Source organism: Myotis daubentonii, chromosome 7, assembly GCF_963259705.1.
Source record: "Myotis daubentonii chromosome 7, mMyoDau2.1, whole genome shotgun sequence".
Lineage (NCBI taxonomy): Eukaryota > Metazoa > Chordata > Mammalia > Chiroptera > Vespertilionidae > Myotis > Myotis daubentonii.
Genome location: NC_081846.1, coordinates 44,346,966 through 44,366,394, shown reverse-complemented (window position 1 = coordinate 44,366,394; position 19,429 = coordinate 44,346,966). Strand labels below are relative to the sequence as shown.

Genomic DNA, 19,429 nt, shown 5'->3' with positions numbered 1-19,429 from the left:
TCTGCCTGTTGAATGGGTTCATCCTAGCATTCTATGGATCCTGCCTTTTCCCTGCGGATCTCATTATTTCAGGGTTGTAAGCCTCCCAGAAGTGATCGAGGGTGTGGCAATATGGAGCCAAGGTGAGCTCTTCAAGCTTTTTCAAACCTGTTGTTAGTGTTTTCAGAGCACAAAAGGGAATGTAAAAAAATGACTCACAAAAAGACTGTCTTGTATTTTTAATGAGAGAAAACTGCTGTGATTTATTTGCTTTCTGGGCCCCCTGGAAACATTCAGTTTCTTTGTCAGTGTGAGCTGGAGAACCCTGGCAGTGGCTGGGGACGGACATGCTATCTTCTAGAGGAAAAGAAGCCTCTTTAACCTTCAGTTGGGCACTGACTCGGGACTATTCTTGATGCTTATGTGGATTTAGCATACTATTACTTCCCTTCATCTTGGACTTTATCAAACTGTTGGGCTGGCCTAGATTTCCTCCTGTCAGATTGGCAATAATACTTAAATTTATTTTTGTCTTCTGCCTGTGTGGGCTGTAAGAGCTGTGTGATGGGAGCGGATGCAACGGGTCTAGAAATATGTTCTTGCACAGGACAGAGGTTCTTTCTGTTTCACTTCCTGCACTCAAGGTGACAGGTTTTCTTTGGTACCACCTTATTCCAGTACTTGAAGACAAAACGGAGAACCTCAGGAACAAATCTAAATGTAAATGTTAAAGACAATAGGCGACTGAGCTCTTCCTTGGCTGGGCCCCTCCTCCCACAGCGGGGTGAGTCCTAAGCCAGAAGGTCCTCCGCTCCTTGCTCCTTGGGGTTTCTTGTCCCCACACAAGGGTCAGGACCTGGGTCTCCTCAGTCAGAGCTGGTGATGAGGATGCAGGGAGGCAGCTAGAAGGGCCACTCAGACTGGGAAATCTGAGATCTGCAATCACTTAGATCCCCACTTCCATTGTCCCCATATTTTTTGGTAAATTAAATTGCTCTGCATATATTTTAGTGAACTTAGAACCAGGCTTGGATATTGAAATATAGGTAATGTAGCTAAGTTTTATGCTTCTTTCCCACTGTGAAATGAAACAGTTGAATACAACTGAGAAAAAGAATTTTAAAACTCAAAAGGTAAGTCTTTTTATTTGGTATAACAAGCATCAGTGGTTCAGAAAAATAATGCAAAGAATAATGTCAGGTATTATGTGTTTTTGGCAAAGTGTCTTATTGCCCTGAGTTAATGAACAGGCTGAAGAACATACCTCTGTCAAAAGCCATCTTGACATCTTCAATGAGGTCACTAAATCCCGACACTCGGTACAGTCCTTCAGAATTAAGACCTGCGAATAAAGCAAAGGAGCTCATCAGTTTCCTTGAAATCATGCCTTTTCTTCAAATTTTAACTTCTTGCCATACTTCAGGCTGAGGAAGTGATGTGTCAGAAAGAATGATAAATACACATGTTTAGAAACCTCTTCACCTTTTTCTCCTGAAATAAAACCATTTCACTGACAGTTCTTTAGCTCTGACCTGCTGCCACCTGGATATCTGTGATCTGGCTCATCACTGTGTCTAATTAGATCAAAGATGTGAAGTCTTAAGGGAAATAATTCATCACCCCAATTATACCATAAATTCTTTTACATAACAGAGGACTAAGATAAACTATATTAACAGGCCCATAGCAATTCTTCCCAAGTGAGAAAGAATAATTAGGGTGCAGCTCTGGTTTTTGGCCTAGGATAGTTTTAATAGAGCATTATGCCTTTGCTTCTCAGACCCAAGGAAAAAAACACAAAAAATGGAACAATGAATTGGTATCTATATGTCAACTTTTAGACATTTAGGGAAACATCATCCATAAATAGACTTTTAGGCATATTTCCTATAACTGGTTAAATGTACCTAAATGTCTCTTGAAATCAAGTGTTTAATTATTTGTTAGATTAACTCCTTTCAGACTTTCAGATCATTTGCCATCTGAAATCATTTCCCCTAAACTTTCAGAAGACAACGGGGTTGTGCAACGAGGCACCAAAAATAACATCAGGACTCGCACTCCTGGTGAATTACTATCGCTCTGCATCGCACGGGAAGCGCCTCACCTCTAGATTCAATTTCCCTGATGCACATGTCCACCACCATCGGCCGCTTGGTGATGTGGGCTTTCACAAGTGTTGTGAGGTCACAGCTATACACCTTCTTGACATGTTTCAAGTCTGGCTTACAGTCATTTGGGACCATCTTGGAACACTGCTTATGAACATTCAAACCACAATCTAAAAAAAGAACAAAGAAAGAAAATATTCATTATTGTTTTAGAGTTTGGAGCATTCTGAACTATTTTAGCAAAAGACACTGCAGCTTGAATTAGGTTTAAAAGGGAACTAGCTCCCAGCAGACCCTATTTTCCCCATCTCTTCTCTTACACAACTTTTTGGGTTTTAAGTCAGAAGACCAAACTTCTAGCTCAGGCTTTATCATTTATTTGCTATTATGATCTCAGGAGAATACCAACCCAACCCAAACCAAATGGATAAGTGTTTAATTAAATATCTATAAAACGTAATATTATGCCAATTAGCCAACTAAAATTTTACCCATTTATTTAAAGTTACATAAAAATATACTTAAATGTGGAATATAATTGCATTTTAATATCTAAAAATAGCAAGTTATTATTTAGTACTACTATCATCTCTAGCTTACTAATGCCAAACACTATTCCAAGTGCTTTATATTTATTATTCCATTTAAACTCACAAAACTCTATGAAATGGATACTATTATTCTTCTCATTTTATAAACCTGACAAAATTGAGTACATGGGTGTTAAGTAATTCACCCAAGGTTGTGTGTTTACTCTGTATGGAGCTGAGATTCAAGCCTACAGTGATTCTAGGGTCTGTGATTTTAACACTACACTATATTGCCTCTACTGAAATTATTCCTTTGCTTTGTAGTTTTACTGGGTTGTAACTTCTAAGATGCTAGAACCCAAATATTTTCTAGTTAATATTTATTTTAAACAGTAAGTAAAGGATAGAGGAAAATGAATATTTTATTAAATTAGACTGAAGAGTGATAAACCATAGCTAAATAATCTATATATATAAAAGCCTAAGTGACCATTTGACCGGTAGCACACTGACGACCAGGGGCCAACGCTCAATGAACGGGCATGGAAACATGGAACAGACTGATGAATATCAGAGGGAAGGGAGGAGTGAGGAGGGGGGGAGAGATTAACCAAAGATCTTATATGGATACTAGAGGCCTGGTGCATGGATTCATGCACTGGTGGGGTCCCTCGGCCTGGCCTGTGGGGACAGGGCAGAAATTGGCAGTCCGACATCCCCCGAGGGGTCCCAGATTGCGAGAGCGGCCTCTAGTTTGAAATAAAAGTCATTTTTATGTTTTCAAAACATAACCCATTTGTTTTTAAGTTAATGAAAACCTGATGCTGACATTATGTAAATCTGAACAATGTGGAGTATATATTGTTTATAACCAGGTCTTAATAAAAACACTGATATTCACACAATGTCGTGACAACTGTCTATGGTCCTTGAACATGCTTTAGTTTTGCTTGCTGTTCTGGCAGAGAGGGGAGCATAACATTGACCTCACGGAATTGTTATGAGAATTAATAATCCAATGCATTCAGGTGCTTTGTATATTATAAAATGTTTGACAAATGCTGGTGATCAGATGATTAATATGACTTTTAGTAATGCTGCAATCTAGTTACATACAGTAGTAACCATGAATAGACAAGGAAAATTAGCCAAAACTTATAATGGAATTTTCATTAAATATGTAGATACTGCCGACAAATAAGAACCTGAGGTCTGTGGTGACTAAGGGAGGAATTCATATGTACTGAGCACTTCCATGTGCAAAGACAGGCGAGCTGCAGCGGGAAGCTGAGTGCGCACATGTGTGTAAGTGGGCAGCACCGGAGACAGCACAGCCAGTGGTAGCAGTGCCCAGACATGAACATTGCTAAAGAACAGCTTCTTCTTTGAATACGTAAAGGCTTCTAGAGCAGGGGTCCTCAAACTATGGCCTGCGGGCCACATGCAAATACAAATATTGTATTTGTTCCCGTTTTATTTTTTTACTTCAAAATAAGATATGTGCAGTGTGCATAGGAATTTGTTCATAGTTTTTTTTTTTAAACTATAGTCCGGCCCTCCAACGGTCTGAGGGACAGTGAACTGGCCCCCTATTTAAAAAGTTTGAGGACCCCTGTTCTAGAGCAAAGAGCTTGATCTGTACTATCTGAAGAAATGATGCAACACCATTCTGTATAGTTAAATAATGTCCAAATGAATACATGATTGAAACTCCAAATTCCTCTTTATATCTATGGATAAGAGTTCTGATTCAATATAAGGCAAATCAATGGCAAAATGTCTGTTTAAAAGACCTTGTTTCCCCTGAACATTTAAATATTTTGTATAACTTCTGAAACTTAGAGTTAGATCTAGAATCTATCAGCTGTGCAATTTTGAGTGAGTTACCTAACTTTTCTGTGTCGCAGGTATATAAAATAGGAATAATAGTATTTATCCATTACTAGATCAATTTTTATCTATTAGGTTAATACATATAATGTGCTTACATGTAAGTAAATTACAAGTATTTACTGTAACTATTTCTGAAACATTTGGAGAAGCTCCTCATATGTGGTGTCTCGGGCTGTTACACGGCATTGTCATACCCAGCTTATGGTCAGAAGGTAAGTTGAACTCTAGGCCCTTTCTGTTTGTAGATCTGAATACCAGGTCCTGAAAAGGACTTGGATGTTTGGGGTTTTAGTTCTTCCTCATCTACACTGTTCTTTTCATTTACATAAAAGTATCTCCACGTAAGTACATCATTTTTCTCTAGCTGCTCTTATCAAATTTGGGGAGTTTTCAGCCACTAATTTTCAAATATTTTTTCTGCCTCTCTTTGTCCTCTTCTGGGACTCCAACACACAAGTTAAATCTTCTGTTATTGTCCCATAGGTCGCAGTTCACTTTGTAAAATCTATTTTCTCTTGTTTGAATTGGATAATTTCTATTGATTTACAAGTTCATTGATGCTTTCCTCTGTCATCCCCACTCTGCTACTGAGCCCATCCGTGAGTATTAAACTACTGAGCCCATCCGTGAGTATCAAGATTTTTCAGTTCTAAAATTTCCATTTAGTTATTTTTTATAACTTTATGATATTTTCTATTTTTTCATTTCAAGGGTGTTTTTAATTGCTTGTTGGAGCATTTTTGTCATAGCTGCTTTCCTTGTCTGACAATTCCAACATCTATGCCGTCTCAAAATCGGTGTCTGTTCACTGTCTTTTTTTTCATCTGAGTTATAAAAAAAAATTATAAAAATTATAAAGTATAATTTTGAACTATATTCTGGATTTTTTGAGTGTTACAAGACTCTGGTTCCTATTGAAATCTTCAGGATTAGCAGGCAGGTAAACTGTTTAGATGTAGAATGTACATTCTGGCCTACATCCTGGCTTACTTTTGGAGGCCATGGTTCCAACGTCAACCTAGGTTACAAAGCCTTTGCAATGCTTTTGCAGTGCCATTTTGCCTACTCACTTATATGCCACCCAAATGGAAGGACTCTACCCCACATTCTGGGGAAGAGGGAGGGCCACCACCTCCTACTTACTGTAGTGTGGGCATGGGAGTTGGCGTTTGCCCACAAACCTGGCTGAGGAGTGCTGTGCTGCAGGGAACTGCAGGGTGGGCATGGGAGTTGGCGTTTGCCCACAAACCTGGCTGAGGAGTGCTGTGCTGCGGGGAACTGCAGGGTAGGCACAGCGGACAGTTTTGGTTACGTTCTCAGTCATCTCATTAAAGCAGGTGAGGCATGAAGGCAGGGCTCTGCCCTCAGACTTGGGCTAAGAGGGCACTGCTTCTACTGTAGAAGGGGGTGGGGATGAAAGCCAGGGTCCACCCACAAGCTCGATCAAGGAGGGGTACCACTTTCTTCCTGCAATAAAGTGATGGAAGGCAGGGCTCCACTCAGACGCACAGGAAAGAAACGCACCCTTGCGATTGCAGGGTGGAGTAGAAAACAGGGTTCTACGCAGACTGCTGCTGCTGCACACCCAGTGGGGAGGGGCAGCAATGTGGCTTTTCGTGGTGTTCACGTGGAGAACGGTGGGTGTGGCTAAACGATTTCTATCCCACTGAACTACGCTTTTCCCAGGGCGTTGCTAGGATGAGCAGGCTTTCCTTGGGATTACTTCTTGTTGGTGTCTGTTGGCAATTATGCGTTAGGAGTTTCTCTGGTGCCCAGGCTGGAATACATAGGAGGTTAGAAACCAAAACGAAACCCCAAACACCAGGAGGCAACTCACTGCCGGGTTCCTTGAGTCCTGAGGTCCCTAGTCAGTCTTCCTTCTTTTCTCAGCCCTCAGAATCTTCTGATAGGTGACGTATATATCTTGTTCAGGGAATTTTGTTTTTTATTGTGAGGAACAAAATGAAACATATTTATTCATCTTGTCCAGAAATGGAAAAACTCTTACATAGTATTTTCAAGGTATAAAAGTCAGCAAAGCTTCCTAATCTAATAATTATGTCGATGTGCCGCATACTGTTTAAGTGTGTACACAGCAGCCACAGATCCAGCAGGAAAGGGCTGTATGTAACAACCTAACCCAATGTCATTTAAGAAAGACAATGAAAGTTACTCAGCCACAAAGCCGTAGAACTGAGATTTCAACACTGGCCTCCTGACTCCCAGCCTGTGGCATTAATGGTCTGATAGTTTTCCCTTTGAATGTTTGAAGTTATCTCCCATTTCAAACATCAGCAGAGTCCTAAGATTTCTGTCCGGATGGGCTGCCCTTTTCACAGGGCTTTGGCTAGGAAGAGCAAGCTTTTCTTGGGATCACTCTTTGTCAGTGCTTGTTGGTATTTATGGGTTGTGGGCTTTTCTAGTGCCCACATAATTTTTCGCTAATGGCCCAATAATTTGTGCCTGGGTGAAAACTGGATAAACTGATGATTAAACTTAGACTTAGGGGAGAGGAAAGTGGGTTTTTTTTGGTTTTTCTTTTTACAAATATATTTTTATTCAGAGAGGAAAGGAGAGGGAGAGAGAGAGAGAAACATCAATGATGAGAGAGAATCACTGATTGGCTGCCTTCTGCACACCCCCTACTGGGGACCGAGTCCGCAACCACACACGTGCCCTTGACTGGAATCGAAACTGGGACCCTTCAGTCTGCAGGCTGACGCTTTATCCACTGAGCCAAACCAGCCAGGGCAAGGAAAGTGTTTTTAAACTGATATTCTTTCTTCCACTTGAGTAAAATTAAACCATGGAACAATATATTGTGCTAACTTTTATAAATAAATGTCAAAAGCCACATTTTGGGCAGGACTGGATAAGAAGTCCTTCAGAAGACGAACGGATAGGGTAAAGTCATTAAAGTAAAGCATCTTTATACCCTGAAGTTCACAGTGCCATATACTAGCTATGAGCTTGCTCTGAAAATTGCTGCTTCAAGGACCAGCAGTATATCAATTTTCAGTTTGCCATTAAGACTTTATTTGGTTTTCATACTTATTTATTAAAGTCATATAACTCTTATACAGTTCTATTTCTCCCAGGGAAGATCTACACTATAAATGAAAAAAAAAAAGTCCATAAAAGATCATTTCACTTGCCACATCTCTTGGTTTGGTGGGTTATTTTTATATTACAATTAAACCACATTTCCTCTCCCAATTATTCAAGTTAATAAGCATAGAATAAACATATGAAAGGAAGAATAAAAAAATTCAAATCACATTTTATTCTGTCCTTTATTAATAAACTATTGGTCTTACTTAGACTGCTAACTTTAGGCTACTCCAATTTTCTTGGGCTTGATTTCCCTAAAAATGTAATGTATCCTTTATCTAGAAAGCACAGAAATATACTTTTTGAAATAAATAGCTGCTATTATTCTATTGATAGCATTAAGGGGTAATGTTAATGTGTTTTGAAAGTAAAGATAGTTATTCATTCTTTTACATGAGTGTTCATATTTTAAATAACTGCAAGTAAAAGCTCTATTTTTAAACATTTCTTAGTTGTCTTCCCCCATCCGCCTTGCATGTAGGAGAAGTGGGGGTAACCTATTTCTAATTTACATTAGAAGTCATATAAGCAAAATTAAGGCAAATACCTTGTTCTTTGGGATATTTGTGAAAATACTACCTTTGATTAAAAGGGGCTACATAAAAGTTTTAAGCAAGTCCAATGAATTTCTTGCTGGCTTACAAGGACAAACATAATTTTTTTAGGTATAGTCAATCAGAATAGTAATTAAAATAAACAACATTACTTCCACTTCCTTTCTTCAGCCTAGAAGTTAAATGCTTGTACATTTGAAGCAATAAATACATTTAATTATTAGGAAAAAACCTGCTGCCATTTCCCTTGGGGGGCTGGCAGTAATGATAACACCCTGAAAGAATACAGTCACTTTAATAAATAACCAATACTAAGTTGATATGTCTGATATAGAACAAAATTATCTGGCTAATTTCTTAGAATATTCTGGTAAGGCTAAAATGAAAGCAAGTCAGGAATGCTGGTGGAAGTCTTTTTGGTGGCAGGGATGTTTGGCTATCTCAATGAGTATATAATAACTAGAGGCCCGGTGCACGAAATTCGTGAATGGGTAGGGTCCCTAGGCCTGGCCGGCAATCAGAGCCTATCTGCGGGGCAATCGGGGGGGCCCCCCACTGGCACCTGCCTTAGCTGGCTTGGGGCCTGTGGGCAGTTCCTGCGTTAAGCATCTGGCCTCTGGTGGTCAATGTGCATCATAGAGGCCAGTCGTTCCACCATTTGGTAGATTTGCATATGAGGCTTTTATTATATAGAATAATAGACACTTTAACCTATAAGCTTACATTTCATAAAGAAGGGAAAAGTGCTTTGGGAAAATATTCTATCTGAGCAATGACAATCCTTTGACCTTTACTTTTAAAGACCGCCTACTTCAATCATAAGTATTTTAGTAGGAGGAGCACCACTGCCAAGCTGCAGTAGATACTCCCCTGTAACATCACTTTGCTCACTGTAAAGAAGGGAAGGGAGACGTTGGTAGAGGTTCCTACTATGGAACCTTGTGCTGAGGGGTTTGGAGAAGATCATGTCTGTAATGACTGGTGGTCTCACTTGTCCTCGTCGGCTGTGCAGTGCAGTGTGTAACAGCAAGCCTCCTATTAGCTGGATTCAGTCTGATTCCTACAGCAACTTTTTCAGTCTGTTGATTGCACCACCACCCAACATTTTATATAACGTTGTTTAAACAAAAAGAGATACAAAATTACTGCTTTTGGCCAACACTCCTTTAAAAAAGTCCTTGCCTGGCCAGCATGGCTCAGTGGTTGTGTCAACCAATGAACCAGCAGGTCACGATTCGAGTCCCGGTCAGGGCACATGCCCGGGTTGCAGGTTGCAGGCTCCATCTCCAGGGTGGGGCGTGCAGGAGGCAGCCAATCAATGATTCTCTCTCATCATTGATCTCTCTCTCTCTCTTTCTCTTTCTGAAATCAATAAAAACCTATTTTAAAGAAATTCCTGACAAGTCCACCTTGATGGAGTTTAAAAAAAGAAATCAGAACGAAGCAGGCTCTTAGGGATCAAAAGCAATAAATACATCTCTTTTCCGACAGGCGGTAAGCTGCCGTTTCTCTTTGGAAGTGGTATCTTTAATGTGTGGTAGCTAGTGCATTCATTTCCTATTGCTGCTGTAACAAATCACCACACACTTGGTGGGTTAGCATGAGTTTCTCCTCTGACAGTGCTGGAGGTTACAACACCTGGGCTGGAAGCAAGGTGCTGGCGGGCCCGTGCTCCTTCTGGAAGCTCTCGGGGAGTCTGTTTCTTTCCTTTGCCTTTTCCAGCTTCTCCAGGCCTGCATTCCTTGGCTCCAGCCCCCTTCCTACAGTTAACCAGAGCGTGGCTCATCTCCCTCTGATTTCTGCTTCTGTCCTTACACCTTTCTCTGCCTCGTCTGCCTCGTCTAATGGTTACACTGGGCCCACCTGACAACCCTGACGCTACCATCTCAAAATCCTTAACTTTATCAGAGTCCCTTTTGCCACAAAAGGTAACACATTCACAGGTTCTGAGGATTAGGAAGTAGAAATCTTTGGGAAGCCTCTGTTCAGCCCACCAGTTACTTCTCTCTGGCTCTTTAAATTCTTAATTCTGTGCATTCTGTTTCAAATAAAGTGATGGCTCAAAGGTCAGGATGAGCCACTTTATATCTAAGAATCCCACTATCAATCCAAATGTAATTAGTTGTCACGGAAATCAGAACTAATTGAAATCCCAACCATCCCCATTTTAAAAAAGCGAGCTGACTTGTTCTTATATTACACATCAATATGGTCCAAATCACATAGACTAATGCTTTTAAGCACAAGATGTAACATAAAATGAAAAATCTCCTCAAGGCTTTTCTTTCAATTCCCGCCCCTTGACTCATAACAAGAGGTGAGGGTTATTAATGCAGGTGGCTGTGGGATGGAGTGGCTCATTTTCTTTCTCCTTTTTTTCATATTACTATCCTAAGTGTTCCAAACATTTCTTTCAAACATGATTTGGGAACGTAGCCTATTGCTGAAGATTATTATGTGTTGTACCTATTCTCTTCTAACAGCTGACTCAGAATTCTCATGCAGTGGCCTTCACCCTTTCAAAACGTAAAGGATGCACATGCTAGTAAAAGAGCTTATGAAGTTAGTGGCAGTCATAGTGCTTAGGAAACTGTTGCAGAGTCCCCGCTGGTCAAGGCTGTGTCATAAAGGCAATCCAGGCTTATGGAGACCATCGCTCCTTGAGCAGGTGGAAAGAATATTCCATTTGCCTCTGAAAAACCACAGCAATGCCGATTTCTTACCACCGCCACTTCATCACTTTCTGTTCCACTGTGTTCCTCTCCAGCTCCAAGGCCCAGAAACAGCCTTCCCATGGTATTTCCTCGTCCTGACTCTGGGTAGCCATTGGCAGGATGATAATTATTTTTATTTACTCTCTGGGCAGAGACCTGCACTGGGGTGTCACCCTCTCGCACGAGGGAGGAGTTAGACTGGATTGAGCTGAGCCCCTCCTTAGTGGACACCTCTGCACCGGTCACAGTCAACATGTGGGCCTTCTTCTCCCTCCATTTGGCTAGTGATGGATGCCTGGGACTTTCTCATGCCTTAGTGATAATAACTAAAAGGAGGGTGATTTGGGACATTCACATGCAATGCATATTGCACCTGTTATTCAATGAAAATGCAATTTAGAAATAAGAAAAATCATACCCTAGAAGTTTCTGCACATAACATAAAAGATTCCATTAAAAATCAGGCCACAAAAGAAATGTAGGTTTTTACAGTGATAGATTTGACAGGATTATTATAGCTATAATTTTGAACTACTTTAGTCTTAGTATACATTTCTAATGTTAATCTTCATGCTAAACGACATGTAAGAAGGCAGTTTTCAGTTTAACAATTTAAATAGCAGAAAGAAACTTATATGACCAAACACTATGTATTTAAAATTTAAGTGGTTATCTTTAAGCTTATGCCAGAATTTAGAGCAGTTTGAATAAATGACCAATACTCTGTATAGTTGTTATATACAAATGAATTTCACATGATGTGAATAACCACTTATTTCATAAAGCATGGTTCTTTATGTGCAAAATCTTAAAAGTTTCTAAATTTAAATCTAAAAATACTGTGGTTATGCTTTATAAAAAGATTTGGCATATTCAACACTTTAAAATATCACAAAACACTAGTGACTAAGTGGTTTTTCAGAATTTGGTAACCCTCTTCGAAGACAAATTCAGATTTCTAAAGCTTCAACTCAATTTCACAAAAATTTAGTAAGGACAATCCAGCTTAACAACTTATCTTTAAAATTCCGTTTCCAAGGCAACAATCATCGGTCCCTGTAAACTGTTTTTAAAAAAATCATTTTTATAAATTTAGTTCCTGCAACATCAAAGACAACAGTTAAATATAACTGCCTTACTTATATCTCCTTTTATCAGACTTTTTGAACAAGCTGACTTCTCTCTTTTTAAAGGACTAATACCAGATCCCTAGTCTGTTGTTCATTAAGTACAAGTTAAGGGCAAATAAAATATCAATTTCCTAAGTGGCTGCCTGAAAATCCGGACTACTGCATGTGTGTTAAGGGCAAACCAGGATCCAGCCCAGTGATGGCGAACCTATGACACGTGTGTCAGAGGTGACACGCGAACTCATTTTTTTGGTTGATTTTTCTTTGTTAAATGGCATTTAAATATATAAAATAAATATCAAAAACATAAGTCTTTGTTTTACTATGGTTGCAAATATCAAAAAATTTCTATATGTGACACGGCACCAGAGTTAAGTTAGGGTTTTTCAAAATGCTGACACGCCGAGCTCACAAGGTTCGCCATCACTGGCCTAGCCCATTGTGCATTAACAGCAAATCTCCTTCAACGCCCTCCTCCTAACTCCTTATTCAATACAGTGAGAGGGAAGAGCTCTTACCTGCACATTTCACTCCCTGAGCAATGAGACCCCACATGAAGTTGGCACAGTACTCACACCAGTGTGGCCCTCGGAACGTGTGGACCTGAAAAAGAGTAGCGACAAAGTGGCCAGAGGGAAACACGCGAGTGAGGAGGCTGTTTCCTGTAAAGAGCCGATACACATACGAGCCAAGGTTAGTACCAAAGAGGCATGGCATGGTCACATTCCGCAAAGCCTTAGTTGAGTCGAACTGACAAGCAGTTAAAACTTCTTTCCTCTTTGTCTTAGACATGGTGGTAAATCACACCAATATTCTGCAATTTACTTTTGAAAATAATTTCTACATTGGAGTTTTGCAACTGTTCCCTTCACAGTGAGCAACCTCATTTGCGTGTTATGCTGGCGTTTTCTGAGCACTGTGGCATGCAGGAGGAGGGCGAGGAGCCATGTACAGCATGTCTGAGTCCTGGGAAGGGTTTTGCCGGGTGATCCACCTTCTGTCCCCTGTGACCACAGTTAGGGCCACAGATATTGAAAGTGATACTCAGTGACTGGTCACGACTGAATCATCATAAAGTGCCAATTTCTGTTCAAAATTATTTGATAATTATTATGTTAAGAGACTGAATGCATTTTAGGAACTACAGTCAGTCAGGAACCCTGTTTTAGCACAGGAATTACTCAGTAATCATTCCAGCTCATAAAGGTTACACTGCATTTGAGTTCTTTATCCCTAAGGAAGGAACCCAAAAAAGAAAGGATTCCAGGGCAAAGACACCTATAGGTTTTTACTATAATAATGCGGATTCTTTAATCAAATAAAACACAGTAATTTCAAGAGAAACATCAAAAGTACTTTATTCAAAGTAATGTCCATCACTAGCTACACATTTCCCCATCTTTCAGGTAATTTGTGGATACTGTCCCAATAGAACTTTTCTTGTTTTGAGGCAAACCATTCGGAGCCCCAATTTTCCATTTCTTCGTACGTTTTGAAGTGCTGCTCAGAAAGTGCATGTGCCATCGATCGGAACAAGTGGTAATCTGAAGGATCGAGGTCTGGTGAATACGGCGGGTGGGTTAATACTTCCCAGGCCAGATCTTTTAACGTGTCTTTAACTGGTTTTGAAGTGTGTGATGGTGCGTTATCACGAAGCATAACTACTTTGCCATGTCTTCTGGCACATTCTGGTCATTTCACGATCAAAGCATGATTCAAATTGATTATTTTTTGTTGGTAGTGATCAGTATTAATGGTTTCACCTGGTTTTAGAAGCTCATAATACACCACACCTTCTTGATCCCACCAAACGCAGAGCATTGTCTTCTTTCCAAAGAGATTTGGCCTTGCAGTGGATGTTGATGGTTGACCTGGATCAACTCATGATTTTGTGCATTTGGGATTCTCAAAATAAATCCACTTTCATCGCCAGTCACAATTCAACGCGAAAAAGACTTTCTTTCGCCCTAACCGGTTTGGCTCAGTGGATAGAGCGTTGGCCTGAGGACTCAAGGGTCCCAGGTTCGATTCCGGTCAAGGGCATGTACGTTGGTTGCAGGCACATACCCATTGGGAAGTGTGCAGGAGGCAGCTGATCGATGTTTCTCTCTCGTCGATGTTTCTAACTCTCTATCCCTCTTCATTCCTCTCTGCAAACAATCAATAAAATATATTTTTTTAAAAAAGACTTTCTTTCGTGCCATTGAAGCAACATTTTACTGATAACTTTTCAATTTTCCATTTCTCATTTGTTCAGCTGATGTGGCACCCATTTTCCTTCATTTAAAATCTTTCCCATTGCTTGTAAACGATTGGAAATTGTTTGCTGAGCAATGTTTAATCTTTCTGCAATTTGTTTTTGAGTTTGACACGCATCTTCATCCAATAATGCTTGTAATTGTTGGTCTTCAAACTTTTTCGGTTGACCTGTACATTCTTTGTTTTTCACATTGAAATCATCACTTTTAAAGCATTTAAACTAGCGTTCACAAGTATCTTGAGATGGAGCATGTTTACCATAAGCTTCCCGAAATATATAACTTTTTCTTCAAAATAAAGTAATGAATTAAAACTTCCTGCAAATGCTCTTTTTTGCCACGAAATTCAACATTTTTAAGCGTAAAAGTATCTATGATGCTAACAACTTCAGCAAATTTGACATATGAAGTTTTGAAACTTACTGTCAATACAACAAAATAGCATACATATCAAATCACATATATATCAACATATGTGTAGCTCTATCTATTGAAAAAAATCCGCATTAGTAACTGGTACACCTAGTATGTACAGGAAAGAGAAGCCATTCTACCTTAACTCAGGTGAAAAAGTATTAGTCAAATAGGAAAGTAATGAATCCAAACCCCAAACATTAGAGAATAGAAAAAAATGATTATCAGTAACACGATAAGATTTCTGAGCAAATGTTGGCTGAAAATACACTCAAGAAGTAAGTTTTGTGTGTGTGTTTTTTATTTTTTAAAAAGGGAGAGGGAAAAAGAAGCCACTGAACTGTATCAAATTACATTTACTTGAGATAATTTCTTATATATATGATTTCTTCCTGCAGAAAAACAGTAATACAAGAGCGTGAATATCAGAGTGTGACTATTTGATTCCAACATAAATATCTGCTGAAACAGCTATTGCAAATAATGAAATTCACAGCGAAAATGGTCATCTTTACTGCTGTTCTATTTATGTATCAAATAGGTCTTAGAAACCAAGGCAATGCTTTTTAAGAGATATATATATATTATCATTTCTTCAAACTTAAGATGCTACTGAACATAAGACTTACAGTAAATGGAGGTAGGGCAAAAGTTGGTTTACAGTTTGTATGGAAAAATAATACAATAATTAATAAATAATACAATAAACTGTTTTGCATACTCACAACTGTAAATTTACTTTTGCCCTACCCTGTATATTCCATTTAGAAAAACCATGTCAATTAAATTATGACAAGCCACTGATTATAAGATAAATGCCAATTCAGAGGTGTTAAAATGACACAAAAGTACATATTAGAATCAATGAAATATGGTATACCAGATTTCAAGATACTACTCCTGGAAAAATACCCATATATGGCTGCAATGGGTAACCTGGGGTTCATTCCAAGCAGGTATGTGCTCGTAACTGTGGTTATTGCCAAGTGAGCTTGAGTACTAAGCATCGTGTTGATTTTGGAAAGAAGGCACAATCCCTTTTATGTCTTTGATGGGAAAGTGTCAGGAATGCAGACACAGTTGCTTCTGGATTGTTAATGATGCTCAGAGTCTGCAAATTGGAAGTATTTCCTGGAGTTCCTGAAGCAGAGTCCAAGATCAACATTCAGATAGACTGGGATGTCCTTGTGTTGGTCCATGTTCCTCTGAGTGAATGAAACTGGATAAACTATGCAATCCTGCTTCACTCAGGGGAGAATGAGTGAAATAGATAGCTCTGACTCATAAAAAAGGTTAGAGAATCTACACCAGGGGTCCTCAAACTTTTTAAAGAGGGGGCCAGTTCACTGTCCCTCAGACCGTTGGAGGGCCGGACTATAGTTTAAAAAAAACTATGAACAAATTCCTATGCACACTGCACATATCTTATTTTGAAGTAAAAAAACAAAACGGGAACAAATACAATATTTGTATTTGCATGTGGCCCGTGGGCCGTAGTTTGAGGACCCCTGATCTACACTAATAAAAGAGAAAGATGCAAATTGACCATACCTTCACGACGCCCACCAGCCAATCAGGAGTGCATATGCAAATTAACCCAATAAAGATGACAGGTTAATTTGCACACACAGGCACAAGGGGCCGGGACGCTTGCCTCATTGCCATGGTGATGACACAGGCATTCTGCACCGCCCCAGCTGCTTGGGGCCTGGCCTCTGGGCAGCGTTGGAAGGCGGAAAGGCGGCTCCAGGCCATAGCAAAGGCGGAAAGGTGGTTCTGGCCAGAGCGAAGGTGGTGCCGGCAGCCAGGGGAAAGAAGGCCTGTTCTTGCACGAATCTTTGCACTTCGGGCCTATAGTCTTATATAAATAGCTATAGACCTGTGAGGTTATTTTTAGGGAAAGTCTTTGGGATGCAAACTGGCTTCTCAGTTGCCAGATCTCAAGGTAGTCCAGTCTCACCTAACTTGGTAAGGTTAATAAGAAGGGACTGGAAGCCCCACTTCTGTACCTGTCCGTTAACTCATGATTAAGGTCTTAATGTTACAATGGGAGCACAAAGCAGAGTAGATCACGTGAACTTACTTTATAAAGGGCTGTTGCAAATAGCACTGAGATGTTATGATAGAACTAATTCTCTTCCTCACCTTCACAGAAGTAGTAGTAAATGTGGCATTTTGCAAATCTTGGCACATTTCTTCGTATTACACCCCTGAAGGGTGTAACTGTCCAAGCAGGCCCAGTGTCCTCTAAATGATCATACAATTATCTCAGTAAGCAATCTTTATAAAATTACTTACACACTTCCTTCTTGGACAGTTTTTATAAAGGCATCCTGAGAATTTGGGGATGGTTTTATTGTTGTTTTTAATTTTTTTTTTTTGGAAAGTTGCTTACATAGCTCTCCAAGAAACTGTTCTATAAATTAGCACCAAAATCCTAGAAGCTTACAAAACATCTGTTTGTACAATAGGGTTTACCTGAATTCTCTTTTGAATTTTTATATCTAAAATTCGTATTTCTTGCCAAAACCGGTTTGGCTCAGTGGATAGAGCGTCGGCCTGCGGACTGAGGGGTCCCAGGTTCGATTCCGGTCAAGGGCATGTACCTGGGTTGCGGGCACATCCCCAGTGGGAGATGTGCAGGAGGCGGCTGATCGATGTTTCTCTCCCATCGATGTTTCTAACTATCTCTCTCCCTTCCTCTCTGTAAAAAATCAATAAAATATATTTAAAAAAAATTCGTATTTCTTAAATTTTGTTTTGTGACCTCTATGGCTCCATGACTGGATGGCATTAGCAAAAAACTGAATATTGCAGCCTTTTTCTCTTTTTTATTTCCTTAGAGGTCATCCAAACAGAGACTTCATTAATTATTTTTATTACTCATAACACTTAAAGTGATGACACATCCAAAGATACAAAGGATATTGGCTCAAGGAATGCGTTGTAGGTTTCTCCCTTTAAATACACTGCAAGAAAGCTCTACTGACAGCGCCTACCAAGTGTGAAGAAAGCTGGGGGAGGGGCACTCCTCAGGCTTGAAGCAGCCCACGGGCTTGAGTAGGGTCAGCCAGGTGACCCACGGGGTGTCCCTGTTGGCACACAGGAAAGGCTGGGAGCTCAAAGGCACAAAGCATGAGCGAAGCAATCTGTTTGGAGAATTCCAAGGGAGGGCGGGGGTGGAAATGACTGGCATGGCAGGAGATGGGAGGCAGACAGGGCCTTTTCCATGCCTACAGATCTATACTCTGCCTAGTGAGCAATGCAAGGCCACTGATGATTTTTAAGGAGAGCAACACAGTCAAGGAAGGGGGACAGGCTGGAAGAACAGACTGCGTCGGATGCTATGGCAGTGGTCCAGGGAATAGATGACATGGATCTGCACGTAGGCAGTGGCGATCAAGGGAAAGAGATAAAGAGTTTTTTGGGAGGCAGAACCCACAGGGTTTGGAGATGGGAAGCACCTGGGCTAACCGTTACAGGTTCAGGCTGGTGACCGGGAGAGGGTGAGAGGTGATGGCATTAACAGAAGGAGCACGACTAGAGGGGCAGGTCTGGGAGGGAAGCTGTCAGTAGAGCATTTCTGCAGTGTATTTAAAGCGAGAAACCTACAACGCACTCCTAGCCAATACCCTCTTAATCTTTATATATGTCACCAGTTAAGTGGGTATGAATAAAAATGGAAGGGAAGGGAATAGCTGATTGAAGATTTCTGGGAAAGAGGAAGTAACTACCTCACGGAGTAAGGTTTCTGAAGGTGTCAAATGGAGATGGGATCCAGGGCAGAGGGATTAGCTTTGAATTAGAGGAAAATCACTTTCCCCTTCTCTGAGTTCAAAAAAGAGTAAGAGGAAAGAGGATGGCTTGGAGGAGTGTGGCGGCCTGGAGGCCAGAAAGCTAAGGAAGGAAGTTCCTAGTCTCCATGCACTGGCATATCAGTTCAGTCACTAAGCAAATGAGTTGGGAAAGTGGGGAACAGGAACTGGAATGTGCCAGAAATTCAGAGCCAGGCTGCTGGACTTAGAAGCAAGTTTCCTTCCTGAGGGACACTAAGTCATACTGGAACAGTGTCAAGTGCATTAAAGAAAAAGTGACGAATACTTTCTTATTAAAAGGGTGATTGTGCTAAACTGGAGCTTTAAATATTTTATTCTGCATGTAGTCTTACATAATCAGTGATGTTTATATCACATATTTACCAATTCAGAAAAAGATCGATTGGACATCATACACGGAGAAGAGCTCTTGGGCTGTCCTGCTCTGTCCAGCACCATGGCAGCAGGTGCTGTTCCTGCAGACGAGGCTTAAGGGCACTGACGCCCGCCGACGATTTTGTTTACTACTCATGGTTGTATTTTGATTACCTGTCTTAAAATGACAAAATCAGAATGTAACTGGCATTCAAAATACAATAATTAAAAGATGAGAAGTTGCACCTTGGAGATTCTTTCTGCTTGGGAGGGCGCTAGGAAAGAACCAGGGTGGCATCGGGAGAAAGGAGGTCTGGCGTGGTCTCCAGGGGCTCCGGCCAAAGCCTGTGACTGAGAGAGACTTGCTCGGAATGCCCACCATGTAACAGACAGCCCGTGGTGATCTGCAGCCGGTCCGCGTTGAGGGCATGAAACCACTGATGTCGTCCCAACAGACACAACCAACAGGCAGTCGTTAAGTAACAGTTTCCATGTATCATTTTAAATAGAATTTTTATTCTAAATGGCCCCCAATTTGTATGTTT

At 40.4% G+C, this 19,429-nt stretch overlaps 1 protein-coding gene across 2 annotated transcripts in view; it reads right to left on the bottom strand.

Moving 5' to 3' along the window:
* The window catches only part of CHN1 (chimerin 1), a 161,803-nt gene that overhangs the window by 12,425 nt on the left and 129,949 nt on the right, over positions 1-19,429 (bottom strand). For both annotated transcript variants that reach the window (XM_059704022.1, XM_059704023.1), the window contains 3 exons: positions 12,541-12,625; positions 2,087-2,260; positions 1,244-1,321 (listed from right to left, as the gene is read on the bottom strand). In XM_059704022.1, the coding sequence (XP_059560005.1) occupies positions 1,244-1,321; positions 2,087-2,260; positions 12,541-12,625 (337 nt within the window). The remainder of the gene's footprint in view (positions 1-1,243; positions 1,322-2,086; positions 2,261-12,540; positions 12,626-19,429) is intronic.